This window comes from Bombyx mori, chromosome 6 (assembly GCF_030269925.1).
Source record: "Bombyx mori chromosome 6, ASM3026992v2".
Lineage (NCBI taxonomy): Eukaryota > Metazoa > Arthropoda > Insecta > Lepidoptera > Bombycidae > Bombyx > Bombyx mori.
In genome coordinates, this window is record NC_085112.1 from 12,241,133 (window position 1) to 12,259,272 (window position 18,140).

Below are 18,140 nucleotides of genomic sequence, written 5' to 3' on the forward strand. Positions count from 1 at the left end.
GATTTTCTTTCGTATTGTCTTTGGGTTGTTCGCCCAACATTCGAAAGTCGACCATAATAACTGATACTTCAAGATCCATTTTTGTTTAGATTTTCTTTTGCTATGCTATTGACATTTTGAAGAACAAACTGGTTTCTCCGCTAAATATAGTCAAAAGCTGTCTACAAAACAAAAAGAAAATTCGTTGATTATTAGAAGAGTAAATGTTAGTGTACTGTTTCGAATTACACCGATTTATTTGCACGAATTCGTGAGTCAGATTTTTTCGTAAGTACAAATACTCAGCTTCTATCTACATATATAAATAAAAATGTATGTTTCTATACATTTTTAATTCATTCATCGGATCATGATGAAATTTGGTATAATTTTTATTAAGAAATATGTCGATCACGACAGGTGGAGTAGCGTTTAGTTACTACAATAAATGGGCGCTTTTTGTACATGTAAGCGTTAAACACAACCATTTACATTACACGGATTATACTAATATCAGTTATAGCATCTGTGTATTTTTTATAGTTTTTGACGTGACAACGTCTTATAATTCGATGGAGCCGGCTGCACGCACGAAAAAACATGACTCATGCGGCGTTACCTCGCTCTGAGGCGTATTTTCTTATAGCCCAAGAGCCCGCGACAGCCAGACCTTCGTTATTTTATAAAAGCTGAAAGTTTCTCTGTGTATGTCTCCAACACAGGTAAGAACGACTCGCGATTATAGAGTTTCGATTGTGGTTACTTGGGCAGGTAACAGGCAGTAAAGGTATATAAAATAGTACCTTAAATTCGTTAAAGTATAAAGGTTTTTTTTTTAAATATTTACTCCAGAATATCTTTAGAAATCATGATATCCGTTGCCGGACCCTTTTTCCAGTTGTTACCCCCTGCCAGACACCCCTAAACTTTAAGAAATTTTAAGTATACTTTCGTTATACTATAAAAGCTAAATTTTATATATGTTACTTAGGGACTTATAAAAATATGTTACCCCAATAGCCGGACAGTTTTAGTGGTTCTTACATCTTGCCAGACACATTGAGAGCCCGCTGTAGGTGCGAGCGCGAGGTAGCAACTGTTCAAGCGGGTGTGAGCGAGATAGCGCCGCGATAGTGCTTAGTCTATTGTGATCTTTTAAGATATCCAATAAAAAAATTATTTTATTACGTTCATAGCAATATTATAGAAAATAAAAAATGTTATTTTAATATTATAAAGTACAAACAAAATATTACATGTCAAAGAAAAATATTTAATTGTTCTTATAATTTTCCTCATTGTCGTCGATATTGAACTGATGAATAAGGCGATATTGATATCGCCTTATTCATCAGTTTCTGTAAAAAATTAAGAAAAATTATACAATTTGAATAATAAAAAAAATATGTACAATAATTTGTCATAATAATTACATACCTGATTGAGTTTTGAGCGAATCTCTAACATAACTCGGTAGTAGATCTTGGTGTTTGTCATCTTTCAATACCCTGCCATCATTATCCGGTTCCATATGAGGTTGGATTTTTTAGATGAGCATTATTCCAAATGTATCCTGTATATACTACAGAATTTGATCTCAAAAATTGCTGCAATAGCTCGCTTTTACAAGGTGGTAGATTGCTAACGTCAAAATTTCACAATTTCTTTCGGTCACAAGCTTCGTTTACATTAGAGACTGTATAGGAGTCGATGAATAATTGAAGTCGAGCAGCATCAATATCAATTACATTACGGATATTGTAAGCATTGCATATAGACCTCTATTATAGATGTTTTGTTGTTGATCTAAATTTTCAATTGATTCGCTGTTACGGAAATTTTTGAAAGCTTCCTGGTACTCTGGATATTTTTAAAATGTTTTGTATGGTTTTAATTTTCCTTTCCTGAAGAACGCAGGATAAATCCTTTTTTTTATGATTGAAAGATTACTGGTGGCCCGGAGGCCTTTCCAGCTTCACCAGGACAGGTGGGCGAGCAAAGGCTCAGCCAGGAGGGGTGGGATTTGCTAACAAGTGCCCGAGCGCCTCCGAAGGAGACCTAACAACTCAAGAGCAATTGCTTCGCGAATGAATCTACTACCGGATCGGAATCGCGACCCACTGAGAAGATCCGGCGAGAAACTCAGCGGGCTGATGCATGGGTTAGGTTGCACGGCGAACTCTTTGTCGAGTTCGACGAGTACGGTTACCGGGGTCCCTAAGCCTGCTCCTAGTGTTAGAGCTGAAGGCGTCTAATGCAAAGGTTATTGGATCTGATGGATCCGTAAGGACGTGTCTAGGGCGTCGACGGTGACTGACTCCTGCATGATCAGGATTCGAGGAGTAGTCAGCGGCGGCTACGATAAGGCGATTATCATGACGCATAGCCTTATCGAAGTAACGTTCCGACACTGACTTCATGTGTTTGCGGATCGATATATGTGTTTGCGATATCACTGCTTAGAACGGATAAATCCTATAAACGACAGCTGATGTGCAGTAAAAGATCACAATAGACTAAGCACTCTATCTCGCTCACACCCGCTTGAACAGTTGCTACCTCGCGCTCGCACCTACAGCGGGCTCTCAATGTGTCTGGCAAGATGTAAGAACCACTAAAACTGTCCGGCTATTGGGGTAACATATTTTTATAAGTCCCTAAGTAACATATATAAAATTTAGCTTTTATAGTATAACGAAAGTATAATTAAAATTTCTTAAAGTTTAGGGGTGTCTGGCAGGGGGTAGCAACTGGAAAAAGTGTCCGGCAACGGATATGATGATTTCTAAAGATATTCTGGAGTAAATATTAAAAAAAAAAACCTTTATACTTTAACGAATTTAAGGTACTATTTTATATACCTTTACTGCCTGTTACCTGCCCAAGTAACCACAATCGAAACTCTATAATCGCGAGTCGTTCTTACCTGTGTTGGAGACATACACAGAGAAACTTTCAGCTTTTATAAAATAACGAAGGTCTGGCTGTCGCGGGCTCTTGCTCTATTATGACATTGTCACGTTCAACTATCGTCAGTAAACCGACTTTACAGACAACCGATTTTTTTTTTTTTCATTAACACCATGCGGTAATTATAGCATTAAACTGTCTCGATAAACTGATAAAACTTAATCTGTTCGACTAAGTGATTTTTTTGTTCATAAATGTACTCCCCATAATGATTCTCTACCAAAACAACTTCATTTATTATTCGTGTGTGATAAACACAGACGGTGAGTGAAGTGAGAATTTTGATGGATATTTTTGTAAGCATCATCTTTTTGCTTGAGTACAGATGGCTATACGAATAGTATCGTTGTATGCTCTGTGGTGTTGGCAACGAATACAAATCTATGTTTTCATGCAAACAGTTCAAGTAGTGTACACGAACGCGAAGAAAGAAAATATTGTTATTTATTGTCTGCTTTGTGTAAGATGAAGTTTATTTTCGTCAACATCTGGTTTGAGCGATTTTGGAACTTCAATGAGTCGTTTATGAGATTACACGAATAAAACTACGCTTTTTATTTCGATTTAATAATTTGTAAAGTTATTGGGTTGCTGTTTTTCAAAATTGGCTTATATTTAGAATCATGTGAAAATTTAACAGATTATTTTACTAGTGATTATTAGTATAGGTATCTAATGAATAATAACGATAGTAAATATGATTAAAGTTTATTATTATCTTTCTTCAAAAGACATAAACGCTCTCGTTATTCATGACATTAACAATCTGAGACAAACAAAAATGAATAGTCGTGAACACAAATCACGCTATACCTACTGTCTATTACAGAAAATCTGAAATTCAATGGTACGAGATACGCATGATACTGCTGAAGCACGAACGCTTAATAAATTATTTCATAAGTGATATTATACTTGTTTTAAAATTTATGCTAAATTAGAATTAATTTCGTACCGGAGTTAATATAAAGTATTGTTTTTTTTTTTTTTCGAATTTATCAACTGTGATTTAAAAATGGACTCAAGGTTGTGTTTTGGAAAATGTAAAGGTAGTTAAGAAATATTTGAATATTTTAAGTCAGTCAGCAATGTCTTTCGTAATCTGTTTCTCATTTATAAATGACTCTTATTTTTCGAATTTCATGTGATGTGATTTTTTCTTAAAGAAAATAATCGACAAAATATCTTTAATCCAATGATTCACTGTAATTCAAATTTAAAATAAATAAAAAAATTAAATAAATTCATTTCGTCAAGTTGTCGTGGCCTAAAGGATAAGACGTCCGGTGTATTCGTATTTAGGGATGCACCGGTGTTCGAACCCCAGGTGGGTACCTATTTTTCTAGTGTAATACGTACTTAACAAATGTTCACGATTGACTTCCACAGTGAAGGAATAACATCGTGTAATAAAAATCAAACCCGCAAAACTATAATTTGCGTGATTACTGGTGGTATGACCTCTTGTGAGTACGCACTGGTAGGTACCACCACCCTGCCTATTTCTGTCGTGAAGCAGTAATGCGTTTCGGTTTGAAGGGTGGGGCAGCCGTTGTAACTATACTGAGACCTTCGAACTCATATCTCAAGGTGGGTGGCGGCATTTGCGTTGTAGATGTTTGAGGGCTCCGATAACCACTCCAGGTGGGCTGTGAGCTCGTCCACCAAGATATGCAATAAAAAAAATCAATTTTTTAAATATACACCAAATATTTTAGTCAAATTTCATTTACGAGCAGGCTTTAGTTGTTTTTCGCCGTTAAAAGGTCGGTATTACGTTATGTCGGACGTCAAGCCGCGAGACTGGCCTGACGTCGTCGGGATTATATATCTGGACTATTTATTGTTTCATATTTTACAAAATACATATCTTTTTTTTAAAGAAAATGAAATAAAAAAATCTTCTTAAATATTCGAAAAATTAAAATCAATAGCTTGAAATGCTTATTGGATGTTTAATAACACGATATATTAAGTTGTAACGAATATATATGTAAAATAAGTTGGTAATAAAAGAGACACCCGAACTTTTAAACACTTAAATATCTCGTAAAGAATTCGGTTGAACCTAAGTGCCGATATAAAAAACGAAGTGGCTTATCTCATATTTATATAATACTTAAATCTTGGAACTGCGGTGATCAAAAGGGAAATAGAATAGGGAAAATAATGGTTTCGATTTTGCAGTGTCCCCGAAATAGCTATAAACTGGAATAAAAAGAAACAAAACTAAAATAAAATGGTGAAGGAATAACATCGTGTGATAAAAATCAAACCCTCAAAATTATAATTTGCGTAATTACTGGTGGTAGGACCTCTTGTGAGTCCGCGCGGGTAGGTACCACTGACTTACCTATTTCTGCCGTGAAGCAGTTATGCGTTTTGGTTTAAAGGGTGGGGCAGTCGTTGTAACTATACTGAGACCTTAGAAATTACATTTCAAGGTGGATGGCGCGTTTACCTTGTAGATGTCTATGGGCTCCAGTAACCACTTAACACCAGATGGGCTGTGAGCTCGTCCACCCATATAAGCAATAAAAAAAACATTTTTTGTAGACTTTATAAGCCTTTAACAAGCTAATAGCAACACGGATGGATATTATTTTAATATATGTGTGAAAAAATCTAGCCCGTAGAGACTAGGATATGTTGCTTTAAGAGCCACTAATGAATCACAGACGAAATACGACGAAGAAAATAAATTTCATTTTCATCACAGCAGGAAAGCTTACGGGATTCCATACGACACATTCATTACTTTATCCCACTTAGGATTTTTCTACATAGTCCGTGGTTGTTTTGACAAGTAGATTTCTTGAAGAATTCTCGGGGAATAAAATACGATTATGTTACTTTGCGGGAAAAACTTTCTTGAATGAGTACATGGCGATTCTATGCTTATATTTTTTTTTTATTGCTTAGATGGGTGGACGAGCTCACAGCCCACCTGGTGTTAAGTGGTTACTGGAGCCCATAGCCATCCACAACGTAAACGCGCCATCCACCTTGAAATGTAATTTCTAAGGTCTCAGTATAGTTACAACGACTGCCCCACCCTTTAAACCGAAACTAATTACTACTTCACGGCAGAAATAGGCAGGGCGGTGGTAAGAAATATATATATTATATTATAAAACATTTATAACATCTTTAAATCTTTGTTAGTAGTTTATAATAACAACGCTTTGTACGATTTCAATAGTATTAGTATAGTATTTAAGTTCATATGTAAATACACATACTCCAATGAATAAAGATAAAATAAAGAATGTTATTATATTATAACCATAATACATTCATTTTGTTAATACATATTCATATTTTAAAGCTCAGTTAAGGCACTAAACGTTCCTCTAAAAATGCATAAGAAAATAACTTTTCGATTAAAATCCTCTCATTAAGTCTTCGTATAACTATTCAATGTCATAGAGTTTTCAAAGAACCTGTCAACTGGGGCTCTGATCATTAAAAGCTAAAAATAATATAACTTATCCACATCACTGTTAACCAAGAGAAGAAAACTAAAGAACTAAACTTTGAATCAAAACTCAGATAATTATTTTACTCACGAGTAAATAATTTAACGAAATAATAATTAATTTATCACCCATTCGGGGAAATCTCTGATCGATTTCACTACAAGTTTTTAAGCATGTCCTGTTATTTACGAGTAGTGTTCGCTTTTCATCATGTTATTTGGAAATTATAGGAATAAACTGACTGCTACAACGCTGTTTCCTTAAGGTTACGGTAAAATCAATAAAATTAAATTATCTATTTTCACTATAGATGCTATCTGTTTTAACTATTTTTAATACAGCACAAATATTTTCATTATGACCTTCATTCAAATTTAGATGCACAATATAACTTCAAACTTAAACTATAAAGTTATAATGTCACAATTTAATTCGTTAATGCCCGAACACACGTCACAAGATCAACATTGTTAGCTAAGTAAACTATATGCAAATTCAATCGAAGTTGTCACGTGAGACACGAAGGATCTTACTGTTGAATTCGTAGCGCCTGCACTACCAGAGATACCTGGTTGTTGTCATGTAGAAATTAACATAGCACTGCATCGAATACATTCGACAAATTGACAAAGGCCTAAGCTTAGGTCAAATATATTTCGAAATTTTCGGTAAAATGTTGTGATCTAAAGTGCATTTGTCGGTTTATTTTTGATTTGCCATATCTATATATTATTAATACGTGAAGCAAAAACTTTGTATCCCTTTTGACGAAAATTGCGAGGACGGAGCAGTATGAAATTTTTCACACTTATAGAGAATATAAAGAAGAAGTGCACAATGCAATTTTTTTTTAAATAATGCATAAAATATACATTAAATCAATAAAGAAAACATTACACACACTACATACCATGTATTTGACGCACACACGCATGCATACTATTTATTGTCAAACTTTTCTTGTGCAGATTATCGTCAAATTGAGAATACATGAAATATTGCTTGTCTTTGTAAATATTTTTATAGTGTAGTCTTGGCGAAATCCGTGATTATAGAAGTATAATAGTCTTTTATAGTAAAATAAAAGGGAGAGATGGCGCGACATCGTGAGACGCATCAAGTCTGCCCCTTCCAACACTACATGACGATCACGACCACTCTGTCAAGAGTGATACGATTGAGAAGAAGAAGAAACCATAAAATCATAACAATGTACAAACTTATAATTTCAATTAATTATAGGCGAATTTCGACTACCGGGGGACCACTAGTGAGTAAATACGGACGCTACTAATAATATTATCATAACTGTATAATATATAATTATGTAAATAGACAATTGCAATTGATGTTTATCATGTATACAAATGCACTGTCTATAATATAAAACTTCTGTTTTCTTTTTTGTTATATCAACCAAAAACTCCTTTTTAATATGCACAAATATATCATTTTTATACGACGACATTCTGACTCACCATGTCGCTGGGATAACGATATTAATCTGAAGTTTCGATAAGCATTTGCGGTCATCGATTCTATTACGATTCGGCGCATCTTGTTTGCTGCCGACCGAATTGCTTGTCGACACAGCTATTGCATGTTTCTGATATTAAATGATATCGATGTATCGATACAGCGACGAATTTCGTGTCCGTGTTTTCCGATCGTTTGTGTGCCTAATATTGTGGACTTGTATGCCCAATATTTTATTCGTGCAAGAAGAAAATTTATTTTATTTATAACTGAATCATTTAAAAAAAAAAACAGTCGAAAGTAAATATAATATTTTAGAAAATAAATGGAAATTTAAAGTAATTGTCAAGCATTTCTATTTTTTTACAATTGAGAAATAGTATTGTTATTTAACACATATTAAAGTTGTTTGATTCTGGTCTTGTTACATTTTGTTATGTTAGATAGACAATCAAGTAACCATAGAGTTAAAAATATTTAATTGCTAAGAAAATATATTATATTCATAAAAAGTAGTGGTCCCGCAGTAGTCCAAATTCGACTATAATTAATTGAAATCATAAGTTTGAACATTATTATGGTTATATTGTCAAAAACTATTTCTTATAATTCTATAATCACAGATTTCGCCAACACTACACTAGAGACAAATAATATAAAAGATAAACAATATTAACCTATTTTCAATTTGACCACAGACTTTAAGCATTAACTAAAGTTTGACAATAAACAAAGTGTGTGTGTGTGTCAAATACATGGCAGTGTGTGTAATGTTTGTTTATTGATTTAATGTATCTTTTATGCATTATTATAAAAAAATATTAGCATGTGCACTCCTTCTCTGTATTCTCTATAAGTGTGGGAAATTTCATACTCCTCCGTCCGCGCAATTTTCGTAAAAAGGGGTACAACTTTTTTGCTTCACGTATGAATATATAAAAATTAATGAACTATATTTAAACTTTGTCACAAAATTATAACGAAACATGAATTGATTGAGAATACACAACGCGCGAAAATATCAATCTTTATGCAAATTTCCTTGTTATCTTTCCGTGCGCGCTCATCGCAACTACAGTTTGTAAATCCGAAAATCAGACATCAGAATATATTACGCGTTCCACGAAGCCCGTGCGCGTAAACAAAACACGTTAGCACTTTACGAGGATTAACAGTGTTACAGTTGAAAACTCAGGATATGTCAGACTTTGCGAAACAATGGAGGGAGTGCCGTTGCAGTTGGCATTATCATTTGAATGGAAATTTCCGTTGCGGGAATTAGTGTGGAAGTAGACGATAGTAGAGGTTGTTGTACTCTGTGTAATGCAATATATATTTTGAATGCACGGACAGACAAAATTCCGCCCAAGTGAAACCCAATCAATGTATGTAACTTAGTTTCATAAGCACAAGAAATCGAACGAAGAAACAGTTTATTATCATTTAGTCGCCGGCACCCTTGAATCCACCAAAACGACTTTTGGAGTTTTTGTATCGTTACACCATATAGAGGTTAAAAATGATATCCAGACTTGATGAGTCCGTGAACTTATTTTTGATAGTTGGGTTGATGACGTATAAAAACATACAAACGTTGTCTGATTAATCTATTCTATACTAATATATAAATCTACCGCGGTTTTTACGGATGTTCCGTTATAACTACTGAACAATGTATCCGATTGACTTGAAACTTGGTGTCGATGTATAAAATACATGTACTTGATGGATAGGCTAATATTTATATGAGTGTTGGCCTCCGTAATAATAATGTTTATTTTAAATGCCCAGGGAAGCGGGCGAGTACGGGTAGTAGAAAATATTCTCGTGGTAAATTAAAGTATGTAAGCTTAAATCTATAAAATTAATTAAATATTGATCAAGTTTATTGCGTTAGTCATCATAAATCAGTCTGCGTTCATGATATTCCATGAGTTTTTTGTTTCTCTCGGTAGCAACTAAAAATCCGAGGATCAGTTGCGGTCGTCAGTACACTTTCTGGATTACCGTATCGTTGCAATATTACGACCCGGCCGCTGGGTATATCCCACTTTACATTCACAATCGGATGCCAAAAGCACTCAGACGTTAAATGAAAGGGAAAATGGAATCGGACGAGAACATTTTAAATTATCTTTCTTCCTCTGCGATGCTTGTGATCAGTGAATCGAATTTAATTACCAAATTAATGTGGATACGTTTAATTTGCTAATTAATTGAATTAAGACTGGTTGTTCAACGTTTTAGCTTCAATTGATTTTGAGTCGGGACGTTATATTGAATTTAAATGTAAACTTTGATTATTGAGAATTGTATGTAGATAATACAATTTTTTGGAACGAAGTTCCTTATGGGACGATGCGGAGGGGGGTACCCTAACCGGGAAAAAACGTCCGTAACGTAAGATTTTTATTAGTAACGCACACAGTGTACGACTTAACTTTGTAATAACGTACAAAAAATAAAATATTTTTTATCATTCATTGACCACGATCTCAGAGCGTCCGTTTGCGCAATACACTAACTCTTATGCAAACAACCGTGAATGAAGTGTACCACAATAAGTTCGCACGTTACCGAATGCCCGGGGGTTGTTGCGAAACCTCCAGTTTTATTTTCTTTATACGTCGAATAGAACTTAAAATTAATATTTTTATAATAAGGAACGAAGTTCCTATCCGGTATCCCACGACACCACACAATTTATTTGTTTCTTTGTTTTAGGCCCTTCTACAGGCGCATGATGTGGTCGCCAGAGAAGTGTACGGTGAGGAGTCATTGCGTGCCTCTCCGCCGCCGGTCAACGGTCGCACGACGGCACCGCCGCCCGAAGAGGAAGACGACGCCGAACCCGAATTCGAGAACGTGACCAGGGTGCGCCTCGTGCAGTTCCAGAAAAACACCGACGAGCCAATGGTTTGATCAATTATGTTTCTATAAAAAAATATTTAGATCTCTTCATAGCTTTCAAAAGCCACAACCAAGCAATAAGACAATACAATTTTAGAAGTCGTCGTGGCCTAAAGGATATGACGTCCGGTGCATTCGTATATAGCGATGCAACGGTGTTCGAATCCCGCAGGCGGGTACCAATTTTTCTGATGAAATACGTACTTGACAATTGTTCACGATTGACTTCCATGGTGAAGGAATAACATCGTGTAATAAAAATCAAACCCGCAAAATTATAATTTGCGTAATTACTGGTGGTAGGACCTCTTGTGAGTCCGCACGGGTACCACCGCCCTGCCTATTTCTGCCGTGAAGCAGTGCTGCGTTTCGGTTTGAAGGGTGGGGCAGCCGTTGTAACTATACTGAGACCTTAGAACTTATGTCTCAAGGTGGGTGGCGCATTTGCGTTGTAGATGTCTATGCCAGTAACCACTTAACTGGGCTGTGAGCTCGTCCACCCATCTAAGCAAAAAATAATAATAATAGAGGATTGCATTTTATACTTTGTCAAAATTAGACATGCCATACCTTTTTTAGTGCCTCATTCTGCGCTGTCTACAAAGATGCTTCTGGACGCATTTCAGGGAATTACTCTGAAACTAGCGGACGACGGACGTTGCATCGTTGCTCGTATTATGCACGGCGGTATGATACATCGCCAGGCGACGCTGCATGTCGGTGACGAGATTAAAGAGATTAACGGAACGCCTGTCGCAAATCAATCTGTCGCTCAACTACAAAGAATGCTGGTACGTATTCTTTTCGTTACATTGCTCGCTTTGTGTTTTCTCTTTGAATTGAAATGGATTCAAACTCAGCAATGGTTTGTGATGTTATAAAAACAAGGATTATGTGGTTTTATGAAACCACGGTAAAAGTGATTTTTTTTCGCAAACAACAACATTTGCATTAAACACTGACAAAAACAAACAAAATAGCGTGGAGCACTGGTCTCAAATGAGTAATAGCCTATACAATACACGGTCAGCTGCTGCGAACTATAGGCGCCGCCATATTGGCCTTGGCTGCTCTGACGAGTGAGTCCGAGCGCCTTTCACTTTATCCCTACATCGCGGCCGACCGTCACGCGACATGCAACACACAGACGAAAAAGTTTGAGACGATGTAACAAAACTTTCACTTTAAAACGTCAAAAATTAATGTTACCACAGCGCGAGGCTCGCGGCTCCGTCACTTTCAAGATCGTACCTTCCTACCGCTCGGCACCACCACCCTGCGAGGTAAACAAATAACTTACTACTACTACTACTACTAATCTGTATTTAACAAATTAAAATTATGCAAATAATAATAATAATAATGTTGGTTGCATTCTAAACTTGTTAATTTCCAAGCCGTGTGATTTCAGTAGTGGCTAGTTTAACTAAATGCATATATTTTTTTAAATGACATGTAAAGTTCCACACTCGAACAAGACTAGTTTTTGTTACTGACACTATAGTTTGGTAGTGTGATACTAACGCTTGTTAAAAACGGTAAAGTCGACAAGCGCACATAAATCACTCTCAATGCTTGTCCCCTATGCATAAATTGGTATCTAACACAGAGAAAATTAAAATTTGAATTTTATTCTTTTGTTGTTCTTAATAGCTTTTCCGGATAAAGCCTTCGCCCGTGCTAGTAAGTAGCGAATCCAGTTGCTACTTTATGTATTTATGTTTTTTTTTATGTTCGATGTTGTGTTTATGTATCTGTCTGTATACACCGGCGATCGGGGAACTTTTTTTAATTATTACCCCAAAATATTTTTGTGTAAGTTGATATTAACCCCATGGCGAAGAACAAAAAAAAAAGACGAAATCGCTTCTTTTTAGCATCTTTCATATTATAGCCCCCATGATAATTTTGAAAAGAAAAAATAACTAAAAATTTAATTTAAACATCATTTATTGAACTTATCAATGTAATACCTAGTAATACATAACGGTAATAATAGTGATTTAAGTAATATACAGTTGAGAAGTTTCATTTCGTTTCATCGAGTTTGTGAAATCACAACGATTCACAACTTTTTACCTACAAAAGTTTCATTTTTATCCCCCCCAAAATTTCATTTACCCCATTTGGGGTAAAATTTTACCCCCCTCAAAATTCCATTTTACCCCATTTGGGGTAAATTTTTACCCCCCAAAATTTAATGTTACCTCATTTGGGATAATTTACCCCGGCTCCCCGACCGCTGGTATACACCGTCGCCTGGGCATGGCTGGATCCCCCGCGGTTTTCCTCCGTTTCTGTGCGCTTGTTGTCCTTTTTGTCATCGCTTCACACACTCACTTTTGTCACGATTCTTTTTCGCATCCGCAATTATGTTCTCCGTTTTTGTTTATTGTATGTATATAATCGAAGGGAGAAAGCGTTAATGTCGTAACTAACATTTTGGGTTAAATCACTTTGTACCATATTATTTTATATGTAAGGCTCTGGTTTAAAGTTGGGTTTTTCAAGTTACGACAATTCCGCTTTCGTCTGTCTATATTAAAAACTAAAATAAAATCGAGAGGCGAAATGCTATTTGGTTGGAGCGACATTTCGCCTTAATACACCATATTAACTTTGTCATTAACGGTCCGTTTTATTTGATACTAGCGACCCGCCCTCGCTTCGCTTCGGAAACTGTAATTTATTATTGATTTCTCCACTATTTAATGGATGTTATTATACATATAAACCTTCCTCTTTAATCACTCTATCTATTAAAAAAAACCGCATCAAAATCCGTTGCGTAGTTTTAAAGATTTAAGCATACATAGGGATGTAGGGAAAGAGAAAGCGACTTTGTTTTATACTATGTAGTGATTAGCATCAACAATTCGATGTTTTTAATTGAACTTCATATAAGTTTACTCAATTCGAATAACTGAAGAAGTTCTTTTGGTGGTGATATTTTTTCCTAATTTTATAATCTTTAGATGGCTCTCCTGTAAAATTGCATTAATATCGTTTTAACCAAATAGCATTTCACCTGTCTATATTGTATCATTTGTATCATTTAGTTCAGTCGAAACGTACGTGAATCAACTGGTGATTTATTGCCGTATACTGTTTTATTCCTGGTTAAATATTTACATATCTGTTCTTCAATTATCAATTATGAATGTAATCATGTCTGTAGCGAGTATATGACGAACCTGTGTGCTCAGTGCGAGTTTTTGAAGTGAAACTTCTTTATCGGCGTTGGAAAAAAATTTACCGTCACATTTTTCGGTTACGCGTCACATTTTTCCGTTACGCGCCATCTTTTTTGTATTCATGTCTATGATAATAAAATCCTTTTGTTTAAACTTTATCTAATTTAACTTTTTTGTATTCATGTCTATGATAATAAAATCCTTTTGTTTAAACTTTATCTAATTTAACTTTATTTAACCAATTTCTAGAAAGTTGCATGTAGATCATTTTTCGAAAAATAAGGCCATAAAGAAGTTTCACTTCTTACGTGTGTACACTAGTACACGCACACATTTTTTAACGTTCTCGACAGCGTAAGAGTTAACTCAACTTTGTATGGAGCTAGAATGTTTGCCTACGTTTTCCGTTAGGGGCGCTATTCCAGCTGCATACAAATTTGAGTTAACTTTTACGCTATCGAGAACGTTAAAAAACTCGCACTAAGCACACTGGACCCCATACTAACAGTGCCTACGTTTTTGGCACTCGTGGCACCAGTAGCCTTACTCTCCTGTCTAAGTCTCTAACCTCTTAATATTTCAATGGTAGAGTCTGTTGAAGGTCTGCACGGGCGGGTATCAACAGCCCTTGTATTCCTTTCGCGAATCAATAATTAGTTTCAAATCGAAGATTAGACTAGACGTTTCAATGCTATATCGACCCTTGTAGTATTTATCTGCGGGCGGCTGCATTCATATTTCGTCTTCTCGCATTAAAACTGTATAATCTCAAAACTTACTAATTTTACAGGAGAGTGTTTTAAAGGTTTAACATGTGATATTTTTATTTATTAATATTCTTTGCAACATTTACTTTTAATTTTTTAACAGTTACATTATCTGTCTTTTAAAGTAAGATAAAATTATGTATTAATTTTGTTAATAGTAGACAAAACATAGGTAAACTAAAAAAAAAAACTAAAACTGAACTACGCTCTTTTGTCAGTATTTATGAGAAAAATACTGGTGATACCAAATAATTCCGCATATTAAATCAATTTCGAATATTTTTGGAAATTGTACACATTTAATGCGAAAAGACAATTTGCTGTTAAAAAAATAAAGATTCGTAGTTTAAAAAATATATGGACCGTTTATTTTGAAAGTGGTGTAAGTCAATTTTTGAGAAAAATGAGCTATCACGTAATTCATGCTTTAATTTAATGTAAATTTTTTATATAACTAGTCCGTGTTTAATTTCTCAAAAAAATCCCATGTTTTGTACAACTTAAAATCGGTCGGTAAATGAAATTGCATAATCATCGATTATGAAAGTGGTGTAAGTCCAATTGACAGAGGTAGGTGGCATAGCCAGACCTCATATTATGATTTGTCTGTATTTTTAAATCAACAAATATAGTAGTAACCTTTAATTTTCTCGAAACAAAAGAAAATGGACTTACACCACTTTCAAAATAAACGGTCCTATATAGATGTATACATTACGTGATAAAACTATTTCAGATATTCGTTCGAGCGCAGTTTGATTACGATCCCTTGGAAGACGAACTAATCCCGTGTGCTCAAGCAGGCATCGCCTTCAACACCGGCGACATATTGCAGGTTAGTTGTGTATTATGGGTATAATTGTTGCAAATTCACGAATATATTGGAGATCAAAATTTATTTTTATTGCTTAGATGGGTGGACGTGCTCACAGCCCACCTGGTGTTAAGTGGTTACTGGGGCCCATAGACATCTACGACGTAAATGCGCCACCCACCTTGAGATATAAGTTCTAAGGTCTCAGTATAGTTACAACGGCTGCCCCGCCCTTCAAACCGAAACGCTTCACGGCAGAAATAGGCGGGGTGGTGGTACCTACCCATGCGAACTCACAAGAGGTCCTACCACCAGTAAATTCAATACGTCTTTTTTTAAAGGGAAACTTCTTTAGCCTCGTTGTGTTTCATAAGTCGATGAAACGAAAAAGCGACAATAAAAAGAGACACACACATAAATTTATAAGATTTAACGTGGGAGAAAATGTGATAGGGAGCATTATACAGTGTTTCTTATATTCGTGGTTCTCTTTGTGCTCTGTTTCGTATGTAATATTCGTACTTAATAAATTCTGAATAAATATATATAATCTATACTAATATATAAATCTATAGTGGTTTTTACGGATGTTCCGTTATAACTACTGAACCATGCATCCGATTGACTTGAAACTTGGTATCAATGTAGAAAATACATGTACTTAATGGATAGGCTAATATTTATATGAGTGTTGGACTCCGTAATAATAATGACAATAAATAATAATGCTAATTTTAAATGCCCAGTGAAGCGGTCGAGTACGGCTAGTATATTCGTATATCCGAATAAAATGTAAAATAATTAAGTATCAAACTTTGTATCGCTATGATCATTACTAAAACCTACAATTATTCTTTACCCGAAATTTTACATGCGTCTAAAAGGCAAAATTTTTGAAGATTTCCCTTCTACCACGTGTGAATTGCACACATGCTTTTTTTTCAGATCATCAGCAAGGATGACTCTCACTGGTGGCAAGCTCGTAAAGACGCTTCTGGCGGCTCGGCTGGTCTCATACCCAGTCCTGAGTTGCAGGAATGGAGGGCTGCGTGTGCTGCCGCAGAAAAATCTAGCACCGACCAAGGTGAGTTAAGTCTCTGAAGATTGTTCTATACTTCTATATTAATATTATAAAGCTGAAGAGTTTGTTTGTTTGAACGCGCTAATCTCAGGAACTACTGGTCCGATTTGAAAAATTCAGTGTTGGATAGCTCATTTATCGAGGAAGGCTATAGGCTATATTATAACATCACGCTAAGACCAATACAAGCGGAGCACCAATAAAGAATGTTTCAAAATCCGTTTTTTTTCCGTTTTGAGAGCTTCCGCTGCGTGCGCTGCAGAAACGGTTAAAGTTTCGCTAAATAATGTATGACAGAATTGTTCCCCATTCAAAGATATAAAAAAGTCCGCGACAGCATATGTATATATGTTAAGGTTGGCTCACTATAACGTTTTTTATGCTAACCAAATTTGTTCTAAAATAAAGCATTATTTGTGAACTATCCCACGCGGACGAAGTCGCGGGCAAAAGCTAGTAATTAATAGAGCTTCAGAGTCGATTATTTCACATGTCATTTTGCTTGTTTATCATTTCTTTTATCTTTTATTTCATTTATCTTTATCTGTTTACAAACTTTAAAATTGTTTTTCAAATAAACTTCTCTCGCGCTTACAAAAAGTAAAATATGACAATATTAAAAAAAGAGCATGTACTAAATGAAATGAATTTGAGTCTTGAGACGATAAATTTTCGAATGTGATCTCTTAATTCAATCGTCCTAGAGAACGCAATTAAAGCTTCGCTGGTGACGGAAAAAGGTTTTTTTTTTAAAACATTCAAAATTAATTTGACCTTTTCTTTTCGATCGCCAACAATATCCGGATACAACAGCTGTTGGTACGTATATTATTTTATTGTTATCGTAAAAAATTTGACGAAAGTCACAGAAATCCAATGTGAATTCACATGTAAAGTTGCCCTTTCCGATTTTGATGCATTAAGCATGAGATAGAGTTAAACGTCCGATCGGTCCCAGTGTATTTTTTTTAGTAAATGTAATTGAGAAAATCCTCGCCTTTAATATGTAAAAATATACAGTTCGCTGAGGCTATTACAGTTTGCAACCAAAAAAATGTATTATAATATGTATTTTTAGAATTTGTTAAATCTCAGATTACTTTCAAAGTTTTAATAGATCAGTGAAATTGTTTTTTTGTTTTTTTTTTGTTTCGATAACCACATTTAAAACCCTTTGAAAAATCGTAGTGATTGTCTTAATAAAGCCGTCCCACTTCCTCTTTGGTACTACTACTACTTAATGATTTCCCGAATAATTGGTATTCGTAAGACTGTTTGTCGATGTTTGACTGAACAATCCCTGTTCACACGAACCCAGCCATCGTTTAGTGATACCCAATCAATACCTTGAGCTTGCATGAAACTTTTTGTAATTTTTTGCCGCCGGAGCAGAAGGCTGCGTGTCTCATACCGACGGATGTGAGAATACAGGTAGGTCGTGACAAAAATTTACATGTATATAGTATTAGA

The 18,140-nt window shown here is 35.2% G+C and overlaps 1 protein-coding gene across 7 annotated transcripts in view; it reads left to right on the forward strand.

Annotated features, from left to right (window-relative positions):
- The window catches only part of LOC101744976 (peripheral plasma membrane protein CASK), a 219,194-nt gene that overhangs the window by 192,165 nt on the left and 8,889 nt on the right, over positions 1 to 18,140 (forward strand). For 2 of the 7 annotated variants that reach the window (XM_062669170.1, XM_062669174.1), the window contains 7 exons: positions 10,629 to 10,820; positions 11,441 to 11,605; positions 12,029 to 12,097; positions 12,468 to 12,497; positions 15,512 to 15,610; positions 16,535 to 16,673; positions 18,063 to 18,101. In XM_062669170.1, the coding sequence (XP_062525154.1) occupies positions 10,629 to 10,820; positions 11,441 to 11,605; positions 12,029 to 12,097; positions 12,468 to 12,497; positions 15,512 to 15,610; positions 16,535 to 16,673; positions 18,063 to 18,101 (733 nt within the window). The remainder of the gene's footprint in view (positions 1 to 10,628; positions 10,821 to 11,440; positions 11,606 to 12,028; positions 12,098 to 12,467; positions 12,498 to 15,511; positions 15,611 to 16,534; positions 16,674 to 18,062; positions 18,102 to 18,140) is intronic. The other 5 variants (XM_062669171.1, XM_062669175.1, XM_038011622.2 and 2 more) reach the window with 3 other exon arrangements.